This window comes from Cucurbita pepo, chromosome LG13, assembly GCF_002806865.2.
Source record: "Cucurbita pepo subsp. pepo cultivar mu-cu-16 chromosome LG13, ASM280686v2, whole genome shotgun sequence".
In the NCBI taxonomy this organism is placed as follows: domain Eukaryota; kingdom Viridiplantae; phylum Streptophyta; class Magnoliopsida; order Cucurbitales; family Cucurbitaceae; genus Cucurbita; species Cucurbita pepo.
The window spans coordinates 5,196,316-5,210,498 of NC_036650.1; the positions used below are offsets into that span (position 1 = coordinate 5,196,316).

A 14,183-nucleotide genomic window follows, 5' to 3' on the forward strand; every position below is an offset into this window, starting at 1 on the left:
TGGGGGGGGGGGGGGGAAAAAAAAAGGAAAAAAATCTCCTATTTTGAAAAAAGTGTCATCAGTGAATTGGAAATGAGTGAGATGAAGAGATAAAGCTTATCCCTTCCAACTCAAAAGTATTCAATTAAACCTGTCTGTCCTTGTCAATGAAAGCTTGGTTTCACATTAGGGAAAAAAAAGAAAAAGAAAAAGAAAAAAGAAGGATGGGAAAGACCCCTCGTCTCATACCCTTGAAAGGATTTATTTCCTCAGGTTTCTCAATGATTGAAATGGAGAAATTTTCTGAGCTCAAACAATTACTATCCAAATCCTCTACTTGAATGGTGTTAATCAAAATGAAAACAAAGCTTTATTAAATATTCTGCCTTTTTTCATTTTTAACCAAAAAAGAGTAGTATGTAAACTAGTTCGTGCTAACTTAAATTTCACTAACTAACCTAACAGCCTTTCCATCTTACGCTTTTAGAGGTTATTTTCTTAACAAAAGTCTAAAACAGCTTATTTGTAATTTGAAGGGTTTAAATCCTGGAGCCAGAAAGTGATTCTCTCCAGCTTCTTGTATAGTTTAATTTGATGCTTAATGGGCTCTACCATAGTCCAAAGGAAAAGTCCTCAGGCTTAATACACTGATATTCTTTTGTACTATTGGTTGGAAATAAATAAGAGCCTCTTTCCGGATATTGGAGGGATATGTCAACTTTATTCATACTATTTTTATTCTCTTATTCAGTTTTATTTACATAAATCTTTTTTCCTACAGTGATAGTTCTTTGATTTGCTGCACCATTTTGGAGGCATTTTGTAATTCCTTTAATTTTTTTTTATGCCTTTTGCTTTGTTTATTTCATTGATCAATGAGATTGCTTTATTTAAATAAAAAGAGGTTGATCTGATGATAGTTCAAAAGACAAGAGGAAACAATTATCGCCTAAAAGATCAAGATAGAAGAAACTGGTTGCTATCAGCTAGTCAATAAGTCTTGTTGATATTAGAATTGCTTTCCCTCTGCTGAATTAACTATTAAAGTCTTAATAACCAATCCCCCTTTTTTGCAGGATCTAAATCAACCAAAACTTGAGGCTAATTTACCCGATGGTCTTCTGTCTGTTCCTCTTTTAAGACATCAGGTTTTTCTATCAAAATGTAGTGTCTTTCTCTTACTGTCAGACATTTTTTAAAAACCTTTTGCTGTATACTTTGTCTTTTAGAAAATTGCATTAGCATGGATGCTACAGAAGGAAACTAGAAGTTTGCATTGTTTGGGAGGAATTTTAGCGGATGACCAGGCAAGCTACTGGACCTGGATTAAATTCTCGTCTGTTTTTGGAAATTTGTCCTTAATGAGGTTCTAGACTTCTTCCCTTTTCTCTTCAGGGCCTTGGAAAGACAGTTTCTATGATTTCCCTCATACAAACGCAGAAGTCCTTGCAGTCAAAGGCAGAATTAGAAGATGGAAGCAAAACAAAAGCTGAAGCTTTGAATTTGGACGACGATGATGATAATGGCACTGGCACTGCTGATTCAGTTAAAATGCAGCAGACTGGAGAGTCTGATGATGTTAAACCAATTCAAGAAGTGAAAACAACTAGAGCAATCAGTAAGCGGAGACCTGCAGCTGGTACACTGGTTGTGTGCCCTGCAAGTATTCTTCGGCAGTGGGCCAGAGAACTAGAGGACAAGGTCACTGAAGAAGCTAAACTCTCAGTTTTAATCTATCATGGGGGAAGTAGGACTAGGAATCCTGATGAGCTTGCAAAGTACGATGTGGTTCTCACAACATATTCGATCGTCACCAATGAAGTTCCAAAACAACCTTTAGTTGATGAGGATGACGCTGAGGAAAAAAATGGAGATAGATACGGATTATCGACTGATTTTTCTGCTAACGTAAAGAGGAAAAAGACCTCTATCAGCAGTAAGAAGGGTAAGAAAGGCAGGAAAGGAACTGGCATTTCCATTGAGTGTGATTCTGGCCCACTGGCAAGAGTGGGTTGGTTCAGAGTTATTCTGGATGAAGCTCAGACAATAAAGAATCACAGAACTCAAGTAGCTAGAGCCTGCTGTAGCCTTCGAGCGAAAAGAAGGTGGTGCTTATCTGGAACACCTATACAAAATGCAATTGATGATTTATACAGCTATTTCAGATTTCTGAGGTATGATCCTTATGCTGTCTATAAATCTTTCTACCATACAATCAAGGTTCCAATTTCCAGAAATTCAGTTACTGGCTATAAGAAGCTTCAGGCTGTTCTAAGGGCAATAATGTTGCGACGAACTAAAGGTGGATACTTTTTCTCTCTCACTCTCTTTCTCTTGTTTCCTTTAATAAAAACTCTACTGTTATTATGTGTAAGAATATGATGAGAATACAGATTTCTCATTCAGTATTGTTATTTATGTGAGGGAGTTCTATTCAAAATCACAAAAGTGATACAAATGGACAGAAACTTAGGAGGGCTGAAACTTTAATCTAAACTAGCCATGGTAAACAACAAGTTAACTGGCTGGTGAATGTCCAAAAAAGGCAGAAGAAATTGCCACACCAGTAAAACAAGACTACAATCAAGAAAGGAATAACAAAACTAAAGATAAGTCAGTTAATGTCCAAGAGTAGCTGAGGATGTTCTACATCAGACCCCCCAACCCCAAGAAAAAACGCATCCTTGAGTCAATCAGCTAAGGGGAACTTGTTTGAAGCATGATAAGGGTAGATATTAGCAACAGTAAATGCTGGACTAATACAAATGGTAGGAGGGGCATCTAGCTAATATGCATTGCTGTCAATTTTTTCAACAACAGAAAAAGGACCAAGCTTTGGTATGTTATGAACTGTAGTAGGTAAACAAGACTTTTGCAAATGCACCATCACCAATTTCCCAACTCGGAAGCTTCAAGCACAACGATGTGAATCAACAGCAACTTTGTAGGAAAATTGCTTGTTTGAGGTGTTCCTTAATTTCATCCTGCTGCTCCACATTCCATTTCAATGAAAAAGCTTTGTTTTCTTTCATATCTTTCTTACATTCCGAGAAGAATTGAGCAGTTGGCTGCCATCATTAAAGAAGTAGCTTGCAGGAATAAAGAAATGCTTGTTGCATGCTAGCCAAACTGTCAAATTGCAACTCTTTTGGGCATTAATTGGGACTTTTTCAAGCTCGAGAGGTGTGCCAACTTTGTGGATCGTGAGGTTAGGGTTTTCACTCATCCTACTTAGGTCTTCCCCTTGGCCACTCCTCTAGAGGTCGTTCCTTTTGGGACCCTGTCATTGGAACTGTTCGCAAAGGATTCCCTTCCATGAAGAAGAGTTTCTTTTCCAGAAGGGTGCCTCACTGAGTGGTATTCCTGCTTACTTTTTGTCTCATTTTAAAGTCCCAAGTCTAATTGGAAAGAATATGGAGTAGCTTATGAGAGATTTCTTATGGGAAGGGGTAGAAGAGGGGAAGGGATCACATCTGATTCGTTGGGAGGTGGTTTCTAGGTCCCTAGACTAAAGGGGTTTTGGTATTGATAATGTTAAGTGAGAAACACTACCCTGCTAGTAAGTGGCTCTGGCGATTCTATCACGGAGTCAATACCTCTATGGGACAAGGTTATTGTTAGCAAGTAGGGGCTTCACCCCTTTGAGTGCACCAGTGAGGGTTTAAAGGGCACTAGAAACCTGTAGAAGGTGGTTTGTGGCAGTTTTTCCTTTCCTATCTCAATTTATTCATAATGATATGGGGGAGACGGGAAAAATATGTTTTTCTGAGGACAAGTGGTTGGGGAATAGATCCCTTTACTCCTTATACTCTCGTTTATATCATTTTTCTTCTCTCAAGAATCACTCGATTGCTTTGATCCTTGTTCAGTTGAACTTATTGTTGTCTCCTTCCTTGGATTTTTCAATGTTCGTTGACCAATGAGGAAACGTTAGATGTTTTAGCTCTACTTCCTCCCTCTCCTCTATTTGCTTTAAGCCCATAGGAGAGATTCTCACCTTTCGAACCCTTGTCCTTCAAAAGATTTTCTTGTAGCTCTTTCTTCCCATGCCTCATCCAACCTATGTTTAGTGGGGTTTTTTTTTCTCTCCTTGGTTTGGAAGGTGAAAATTCCTAAGGAGGTTAAGTTCAACGTGTGAAAAGTGTTACATGGATGCATGGAAGAGTTAACACCTTGAATCAGATTTTGGGCAGACAGTTTTTAGTGGTTGGGTTGTTTTGTTGTATTCTTTGCAGGAGGTATGCCACTTTAATGAATTGATCAGCCACAACTAAGACAAAGTCATTACCTTGTTGAGTCCTAGGGGGATCAAGTGTAAAGTCCATGGATAAATCTTCCCAAATAGTATATGAGGGAGAGGTAGGGGAATGTAAAGATGGGTATTTTGACTCGATCCTTGAAGTTTGACGAATAAAACATCACTTAACAAACTTTGTGGCATCTTTCTTTCGTTGTGACCGATGAAATTCGGTAGACTATGCACTTATTGCACCAAAATTATTGACGATCTGAAGAGAAGCAAGGAAGCGGGAGTTGTGATTAAATTATTGATGACTTTTGGGAGGGGGTGCTCTCTTCCCCAAACCCTTAGGTTGGTCTTTTTTTTGGGGTAGACTATGCGCTTATTGCACCTATTTTCCTCGTTTCTTATTAAAACAAATTGGACATTGAGAAAACTTTTGATAAGGTTGATTAGGATTTCCTTGATCTCATTCTCCCAAATCAAGGGCTCCGGTATTGAGTGGAGAAGATGGACACAAGGCTGCATCTCATCTCCTAACTTCTCCATTATTGTTAACGGCAAGCCTCTTGGAATGATTCTTGCCACAAAGGGTCTTCGACAAGGTGGTCCTATTTCCTCTTTATTCTTATCGTGGGCTGTCTTAGTTGTATACTATCCAAAGTCAAAAGCGAGGTTTTGATCAAAGATTTTGTTGTTGGAAAGGGTCAACACACCTCATCTATTACCCATCTTCAATTTGCAGATGATACCATCTTGTTTTCATCGCCTGAAAACCTGTATGCAACCTATAATTCATTTGAAAAAGCATCAGAGGCTTGAACATCAGTGTCAAAGATCAGAAATATTGGGTATTAATATGGAGGGCCTTTGACGTTTCATCTATAGTGGGCATTTAGATGAGACGAAGTGAAGTTTCCTATCAGAGAAGGTGGGCTAGGCATCAATGGCATTCAACAAAAGAACATATCACTTTTGGCTAAATGGATTTGGAGATTTCACGAGGTGAAATCTGCCTTATGGCATAAGTTGATTGCTACTAAATATGGATCTCTGCATTATGATCTTAAACCAGGTCATTTCTCAATATCATCATCTAGAAGTCCATGGAAATATATTTCTCGATTGCAAGCGTCTGTACAAGAACATTTCATGCAATGTCAGAAATGTCAGTTGGTTGGGAAGTAATGCATTCAAGGAAGACTTTTCCTCATTTTACGCTCTCACATTTTTAAAAGAAGCCTTCATCTCAGAATTGTGGTCTAATGAAACTGCTTCAGGGAATTTACAGATTAGAAGACTCCTCACAGTGACGGAAATTTATGAATGGGCTAGGCTCTCCAATGTTGTCCTATCTGAACATTAAGGCTTATGGGAATGGGATCTTGACAAAAATGGATTTACATCTAAATCTTTATCCAGAACTCACTCATCTATGAGTGCTAAAGGTAAAGCTGGTTTTTTACAAGTTGATTTGGAATGGGATGTATCCCGAAAAAAGTGAAGTTCTTTGTATGGGAACTCAGCCACTCTTGCCTACTTACTTGAGACACGCTACAACACAGATCTCTGGGTTTTTCTTTATCTCCTAGCTGCTGCCCCTTGTGCAAAAAGGGTCCAGATACACGCCGTCCCTCTTTATTACCTGTTCATACTCTAGATCATTTTGGACTTTCATCCAACATTGTTTTGATAGGTTTGTGACCTTTCCTACTGATATTTGGTCTCTTATGAACATCGTTCTCCTCAGGCATTCATTCAAGAATTTGCATACATTCACTGATAAGTTCCAAGATTTTGAGACATTTATTTCATATGTTACATTTACAGCTTGCTTTCTTGTAGCCAGTTGGAAGAAAAATCCTAATGTTTGAGCCAAAGTTTTGAATTTTATTTGTAACTGGTTTGGTTTGTAGTGATGGTGCTCAAGGCATATAGAAGGTTGGCTCTCTGAGGTTCTTTTGGGTTGGTATATTAAAGATAAAGTCAAAGTACTGTAGGCTATCGCCTCTATAGCTCGTTTATGACTTTTCTGGAAGGATAGGAATGCTATAATATTTTTTTAGTGAGTCTAATTCTTTTGATTATTTCTGTGACCTTGTACAATCACAATATTTAATTGGGTGTGCAACATGAGCTTTTTCTAGTTACTCTGCCTTTTCAATCAATCTAGATGGGAGGGTTCCCTTTGTCGTTTAGCATTGTTTGTTTCTGCTGTCGTCGCTGAAAGTTGCAGCATGCCTTGATACCAATATATATATATTCTGAAAATAAGTTTGCAGGATCCAAACCTGTTATCGAAAAAATTCTCTCTTTGCCTCACTGTTGAGATTTTGCTTGCTTCTTTCTAAGGTGTGTGTGTCTATATATATATTGAAAATAAGTTTGGTAGAAGTAAGTTTGCAGGATACAAATCTGTTATCGAAAAATTTCTATCTTTTTGTCTCTCGTTGATTGAAGAATGTTACACTGGAGATTTTGCTTGCTTCTATCTAAGATGGATGGTGTCATTTCTTGTGATACTCTTACGTCAACTATTAATTTGTAGTAACTAATAAATAATTAAACTTTTTGGAGGTCTCTTAAGTGAGGGGTCTCTCGTAATGTCTCCCTTTTTAATATAATATTACTTTTTCTTTGTTAAAAAATTATATCAGAAACATATGGTCAGGGATCTTTTGCTTGTCACATATTCATAGATGAGTTCAGACACCTAGGGATACTTTTTACATGTGTATAACTGGACATATCTTAATTAATGTCAAAACTGAAGGGTCATCGTGCGGTGATGTCAGTCATCTCATGGTCCTCTCCAACCAGATCATCTCTTCATTTGGTCCTTTATCTGCTTTATATAGCTGTTCATCTCAAGCACATTGTATGAGTATTAAACTTGTATGCCACAGTTTATTTAATTGACAGCACGTTGTATCCTTATATGAATTTTGATCACTTCTCCTTTCAGCTCTGGTAATGAACTTATTTGCTGTTTAGGCACATTAATTGATGGGGAACCGATTGTCAAATTGCCCCCCAAAACCATACGGTTGACAAAAGTGGATTTTTCTACTGAGGAGCGTGATTTTTATACCCAATTAGAAGCTGATTCTCGCAAGCAATTCAAGGTGCATTTACCCCTGCCTGAAGGATATTGGTTTGTTCAAAGTTTACTAGAGTGGATTCAACGTTTTTTCGTTTTTTTAAAAAATAAATTTCTCCTTCTCCAAGTGTTTTTTTTGAATATGAACACCTGACTACAGTATAATCATTTCAGCGGATGGTGAGGTCAGAGAGAAAATTATTTTAACAATCTTTAGTAAAGTTGTGTGCAACGCCTGATGCCTTTATCCATATAGGTTTGGTCCATAGGGACAAAGAGATTAAACTACAAGGTTAAAAACAAATTAATTCAAAGTAGCTGATCTTAACTAATCTAAACTTAAGACTAAATAAATAAATGAAACAAAAATAACACTTGCAAGAATTACATTTAGAGCCTGGTAATTACCTATATCAAGGAAACTAAAAGTGCTTAAAGATACCTGTACAAAAATTTCATGGAGTTTGAAATATAATATATTTAGTTACTATCTTTTGAAATTCAAGTGCACCAGACCTTGAGGACATATGGATGCTTCTCTTTAGTTGTTTTAATACATATGTTTAAGTTTTTGTTAAAAGACTTTTAGCTGTATGTCTCTTTTTGTCTTTATAGGGGCTAGGCTTCTTGTATGTCCACCCTATTGATTAATGAACCCTTTGTTGAATGAAATTTTCCTTCTTAAATGTGGAGTCTTACAGGAGTTATATGACATGTACTTTGCAGGCTTATGCCGCAGCTGGTACTGTAAAGCAAAACTATGCAAATATTCTGCTGATGCTTCTACGCCTCCGTCAAGCTTGTGACCACCCACTTCTTGTAAAAGGGTATAATATTGATTCTGTGGGGAAGGATTCTACAGAAATGGCAAGTAAACTTCCTAAGGATATGCTGATGAATCTGTTAAATTGCTTGGAGACTTCTTTGGCTATATGCCGAGTCTGCGATGTGAGTTTCATTCTTCATATTAACTCATGAATTATGGTGAAAGGAGAGCTCTAACAAAGTTGGGCTGTGAGAAATTGAAATATCTGCTTTCACCTTGTTCTTTAACCAGTTCTTTGTGCTCAGCCTTCTTTATAAATCGATATTGAAGGAGAAATCTAAATTTTGTTATGAACGGGAAAGAATAATTCTTTGGAACATTAAGAACGAGGCAGTACTTTGGGGAATCTTGAAGTGTAGTAGTGTAGCTAGCAGGGATATAACAAATACCAGCATTTTAGGCTTCTTTAACTTGGTTTTGAAATACCTTCTCCCTCTCCCTCTCCCTCTCGCACTATTAATAATGAAGCCTTTTATTTGATTTTTGGAGAGTTCTCTCTTTTAATCTCTTAGGTTACACCAATTTTGTATCAGAGTAGAGTAGTTGTTTGGGTCAACATTGGTTGTCGTTGGTGGAAGACCGAAAACTCTTGTCGATGCAGATCGCAAGAGGGATCCAGGAGCTGTGCTCCTTACCAAACATTGCACACATAATTACATAGGAAAGCCCTAACAAGGAACATCTCAAGAACCATCCAAGAATGAAATGTTTCAATATGTTTAGGAACAGAAGCAATTATCTTGGTTATGAAACACAACCAAGAAATGCAGAAACCTATTCAAGAACACACATGAATCTCTACATCAATTCAGAGGCGGCAACATTTCCAAGAAGACGTTAGTATTTGAATCAGAGAATGAATTGGGAGGAATTTCAGAAGGGAATGGATGAATTTTGGCATCTTTTGGAAAATATATCTAAATTGAAAGAACATGAACAGGCTAAAATTGCTAATTTTCAAAGAAGCATTCAAAAACATCAAGAATTAACCCAAAGGGGGGAATCACGCAAAAAAGTCCATGTGAACTCTAAGTCGGGCCTTAAGTTCAAACCCCACGGAATTGAGTGTGAAGATGAGACAAACAAAAGTGATGGGTTGAGCCTTAAGGAATTGAGCGAAGTCAAAGAAGTGTTGCAGAACCCGCAAGAAGAATAAAATGAGCGGGCCCATCTTGGAAGAAATTAACCTACCCTCAATGAGAACTCCAATTTAATCATTCCGCTGAATTCTTTCCTATCTTTGTATTCTATGATTTCCTTAGAAATCGTATAAAGACAATTCATTAGAAATCATATTTTACTATTAAGAAGGAACTGCCTCTTATATAGATTGTGTATGAATGTACTGTATTGTCTATCTTATTGTATCAAATTTCTGCAATTGTTCAAGCAATCCACAACTGTCAAAAATTTCCTTTTGCTTTCATCTATCCCGATAAGTTCTAGCCAAAGCTCTTATTTTTTTGTTGAGTAACAGTTGGAAACATCTTCAAGATTTGCAATGTGGGTTTTTTTTAAGAAAAATCAGAGGTAGATATCCCGCTGAAGTGTTGTCATCACACTATTCTTCAACAAAAAAGTGTTGAATCTGGAATGATACACAAGACTTCTATAATCTTTTTGCTGCAAAAATAATGGCTTATCGTATTCACTGTTTAATTGTTTTTTTTCCCTCCCTCCTAATAGGATCCACCTGAGAATCCTGTTGTTACCATGTGTGGTCATGTTTTCTGCTATCAATGCGTGTCTGAATACTTGACTGGCGATGACAATATGTGCCCGGCACTTGGATGTAAGGAACAAGTTGCTGCTGACGTTGTTTTCTCGAAAACTACCCTCCGGAAATGTATCTCTGATGATCTTGATGGTGGTTCCACAAGTTCAGGAATTTCTGAGAAATCCCAAGTTGTTCATAGTGAGTACAGTTCGTCCAAAATTAGGGCCGTTCTTGAGATTCTGCAGAACAATTGCAAAGCATCAACTTCAACTTCTGAACAAGGGGTTTCCTTTGGATGCAATGGAAGTTCTCTACATTCTGAAGATGAATGCATTGAGATTTGTGATTCTGATGTTAATACTACAAAGAACGCATCTCCATGTCCAAATCCAACTGAAGAACCTGTGAAGACGATTGTTTTCTCCCAGTGGACCGGCATGTTAGATTTAGTAGAAATGTCACTTAACCAGGCTTGCGTACAATATAGGAGGCTTGATGGCACAATGACTCTGGTTTCAAGAGACCGTGCTGTGAAAGATTTCAACTCTGACCCCGAGGTTTGGCCCCTAATCTGAATCTACTTCAACAAATTCTGGTGGATTTAAGATGCTTCTCTATGTTGGGGGCATTATATACCATGGAAGTTTATTTGTTACTTTACATGATTTGCAATGATATAGGTATTGAAATAATTAACAATATTATGTTTTAGCATGGATGTTTTCAATATTTGAATCGGTGAATTGTTTTTTGCAGATCACTGTTATGTTGATGTCATTGAAGGCGGGAAATCTAGGTTTAAACATGGTTGCAGCATGTCATGTTATCCTATTGGATCTTTGGTGGAATCCGACTACAGAGGATCAGGCTGTAGATCGAGCTCATAGAATTGGACAGACTCGTCCTGTTACAGTGTCAAGGATTACTATAAAAGACACAGTTGAAGATAGGATACTAGCACTGCAGGTATTATCCTTGTCTCTTTTGCTTTATGTTTGTTTTTCCATTATCAGTTCTATAGCTGTTGAAAACACAGTTTATGGAAATGTATGTTAAACATTAAGTTTCATGGTTACAATATAAATGCTGAATTTCGGCCGTAAGATCTTCAAGTGTACATTTCTTTTCATTTATTTTAAAGTTCAAGTTCTTGTTATGGAGTTCAGGAGGGATGCAAATTAGTTGTGGAGCTGGGAGAGAGAAGTGAATGTTTTAGAATTTCAAGAAGCCTCAATAATTTCATATATATGAGTTTGTAGTTTATCTTGATTTGGTATTGTATTCATAGCTGGTGGCAGGCTCTTCCTATTGTTTGGGTCTGGTTGGCCTGGTTTTTGGTAATGAGAAGACTGGAAAGGCGTGCTAAATGCCTTTTGCTCAATTGGAATAAGGAGTCCTCTAAGACTTAGCATGGTTGCATTTTTTGACAATTATCGAGAATATGGATCTAGAGAAAGATATAGCTTAATTACCTTTATTGCAAGCAATCGAGTCATCCTGACGACAATTCTAATTTCTCGTGCCTAGTTTGGCCAATGTCTGCATGCGTTTTTTCTTCTTGAGAATTTTGGTTGTCCACCCAATGTATCTGCCCCACAGGGCTGACTCCTTTTTCGACAATATTCAAAGCTACTTGATTAGGAAGGGGGGCATTGTTTGTCTGCTCCGGGGAACCCACGCCATGAAAGAGCCACTCTAATTTACCGAATGCATTAGTTAGAGTGGGTCTTCCCTCAGGTTGTAGGCCTCTCCATTGCATCAACTCTTTCAAGCTCTAAGAAGGGAGAAGTAGTCCCTTAATAAAGGTTGTTCATTCTCGTTGTAAATGGAGTTGAAGGTTCTGTGTAGCTTTGATTAATTTTTCAACCATTAAACAGTGCAATGTGTTATATAATAATTCGGTTGATTCTGAATTCTTTTGAATTTGTTACTTAAGCATATTGAATATCTTCTAAGAGGTTGGCTCGGTGCTTTACAAGATGAAGTTGATATGCATGTAATATTGACGTGAAGATGCTTCTTCTTTCTGGCCATGTTTTGCAGGAAGAGAAGAGAAAAATGGTTGCATCAGCATTTGGTGAAGATCAAAATGGAGGTTCCGCTTCCCGCTTGACGGTTGAAGATCTCAGATATCTCTTTATGGTTTGAATCGTCGAGTGGCTCAGCTTCTTCTTCTGGAAGTTTTATTTAGCTTACACTTGGTGGAAAAATTTTGTAGGGATCAGAATAACTTCTGGTTCTGATAATTTAAGGGCGAGAGACACTGGTTGCACATATTCTGCACACCAGAGTGGCCCCACGGGATAGGCTGGGTCAACATATACTTATGGTAACATAAATGAGTTTTTGTGGCCCTACCAACTTCTTCATTTTTCTTTCTTCCTTCTTTGGGATTTCAGTGAAGTGCCAAGGTATCTTGATAGGGCTGCCTGTAAATATCCAAGTTTATATCTATTGTATACAAAATGTTCAGATTTAGGTAGCTTTCTTTTTCCTTTTTAATTTATTTTTTCGTCACGTTTAAATTATGTCGATCGTCTCTAAAAAGCCCAGGTATGTATTGCAAGACGTGCTGTGTAAAAAGATTACAGGTTTCATTGGGTTCCTTGAAAATATGCAAGTTGACTGTTGAGTGCTGAAGATTGTAGAAGAGGCAATAAAGATAGCACGTCAAGGACTTCAATTGTGGCTGTCAATCAAGGTACATGTTGCTGCTGCTTATCTTGTTCTATCTTCCATTAAGACGATTCACTTTAACTGTAGTAAGTTATTTCATACTTCTGATCTGATCTAGTTGCTATGATTGAACTCTCTTAATACTGATGAATAATTTATGTTGCTGTAATTCATCTGTGTGATATATTAGGAACATGAGGCAGACTTGAACTGTTCTTAGTATATTATTATTTACATGTGTAATACATTAGCTGTTTGAAACTCATTAGTGACTTGTAATTTTACTTTCTACTAGTTCAAGGCGTTTACTTCAATAAACGAGTGAAATGTTATTTAGTTTTTCCCCCTTTCTACATGGTACTAGAATTCCTGAGCTTTTTTCCTAGAATAGGTGAGCTTTCTTTATACCAAAAGGGCTTGAAGTTCGGTACCGTTTTGGGGTAGCAACTAATCTGTTGATAAGAGGATGAGCACCTCAAGTCCGATTCATCTGCACGATTTAACTACTAGATGAGATGCATGTGAAGCTCACGTAATCCCTTGCTACTGCGTAGTAGTGTGTAATGGGCATGCGGCCATGAGCAACACACTTTAGACAAACATGACTGTGACACCTGATAGTAAAACTCTTTGGTCATTGGATTGACCCATTTTTTACCTTGATTCTATGTGTGCTTTATTTGGTATAATTTGTTTGGATGTGATTGTTTTGAAGAGGGTTATTATATCAAGTCCAAGATACTCTCAACTTGTTCTTGGCAAAGATGGTTTTCTTGAGATTAATATATGGCTTATGTAACACCTTGATTGCCCCAATGTTGCTACTGTTTCAGGCATTTAGCAATGTGGTTTGGAGAGAAGATATCTCTTGTCTATTTCCTGAAGCCAATGCCCAACAATGGAAAGATCAAATCTTAAAGCTCCATTCATTTCTACCAACTTAGAGATCAAATATTAGAATACTAAGGTGTTCCCGTAACATCACCTTTATCCAAAATTCTTAAATTTGGCTTTAAATTGAAAGTTAAATACGTCAATTTGTTGATATTTTCGTCAATGTTTTCAAATATACCAAATTCAACATCAATTTGATGGGTTATAACTTTTTTCAACAATGTAGGAGGTATCATAACATTTTGCCGAGACCTTGGCATTTCTGTTATTGTCAAAATAAAATCAATGATAGACTACTTTATCGAATGAGCATGCATGCTACTTTATCGAATGAACATGCATGCTACTTTATCGAATGAACACGTATACTACTTTAGCAAATGGTAATGAACACGTATACTACTTTAGCAAATGGTACATATTTTGAACATGGGCAGGCAACTACATTGGCATAATTAGGAGCAGAAGTAAAACATGGGCAGGCAACTACATTTGGCATCCTAGAACAAGAGGATGAATATTTATTGGAGCACCAAAATGTTAGTACAAGAGATGAGAACTTGTGCATTAAGTGAACTCTCGTGCATTTTAAAAAGTAATGGTTGGAGTTCTACTTTTACATGATGGAAAATCTGATCTGAATCTAATCACCCCTGAGATTTTGAAAGGGGCAAGTCCATTACAATAAAAGAATTCTATACCTGTAATCTCAGCGGCAAAAGGAAGGAAAATCTATGGACCGACCCCATCG

At 37.3% G+C, this 14,183-nt stretch overlaps 1 protein-coding gene across 4 annotated transcripts in view; it reads left to right on the forward strand.

Moving 5' to 3' along the window:
- Window positions 1-13,337, forward strand: part of LOC111808532 (helicase-like transcription factor CHR28) — a 19,337-nt gene extending 6,000 nt beyond the window's left edge. For 3 of the 4 annotated variants that reach the window (XM_023694579.1, XM_023694578.1, XM_023694581.1), the window contains exons 6-13: window positions 1,056-1,127; window positions 1,209-1,286; window positions 1,375-2,281; window positions 7,214-7,344; window positions 8,046-8,267; window positions 9,832-10,419; window positions 10,619-10,828; window positions 11,906-12,010. In XM_023694579.1, the coding sequence (XP_023550347.1) occupies window positions 1,056-1,127; window positions 1,209-1,286; window positions 1,375-2,281; window positions 7,214-7,344; window positions 8,046-8,267; window positions 9,832-10,419; window positions 10,619-10,828; window positions 11,906-12,010 (2,313 nt within the window). Of the gene's footprint in view, window positions 1-1,055; window positions 1,128-1,208; window positions 1,287-1,374; window positions 2,282-7,213; window positions 7,345-8,045; window positions 8,268-9,831; window positions 10,420-10,618; window positions 10,829-11,905 lie in introns of all 4 variants that reach the window. The other variant, XM_023694577.1, reaches the window with a different exon arrangement.
- Window positions 13,338-14,183: the final 846 nt, after the last annotated feature.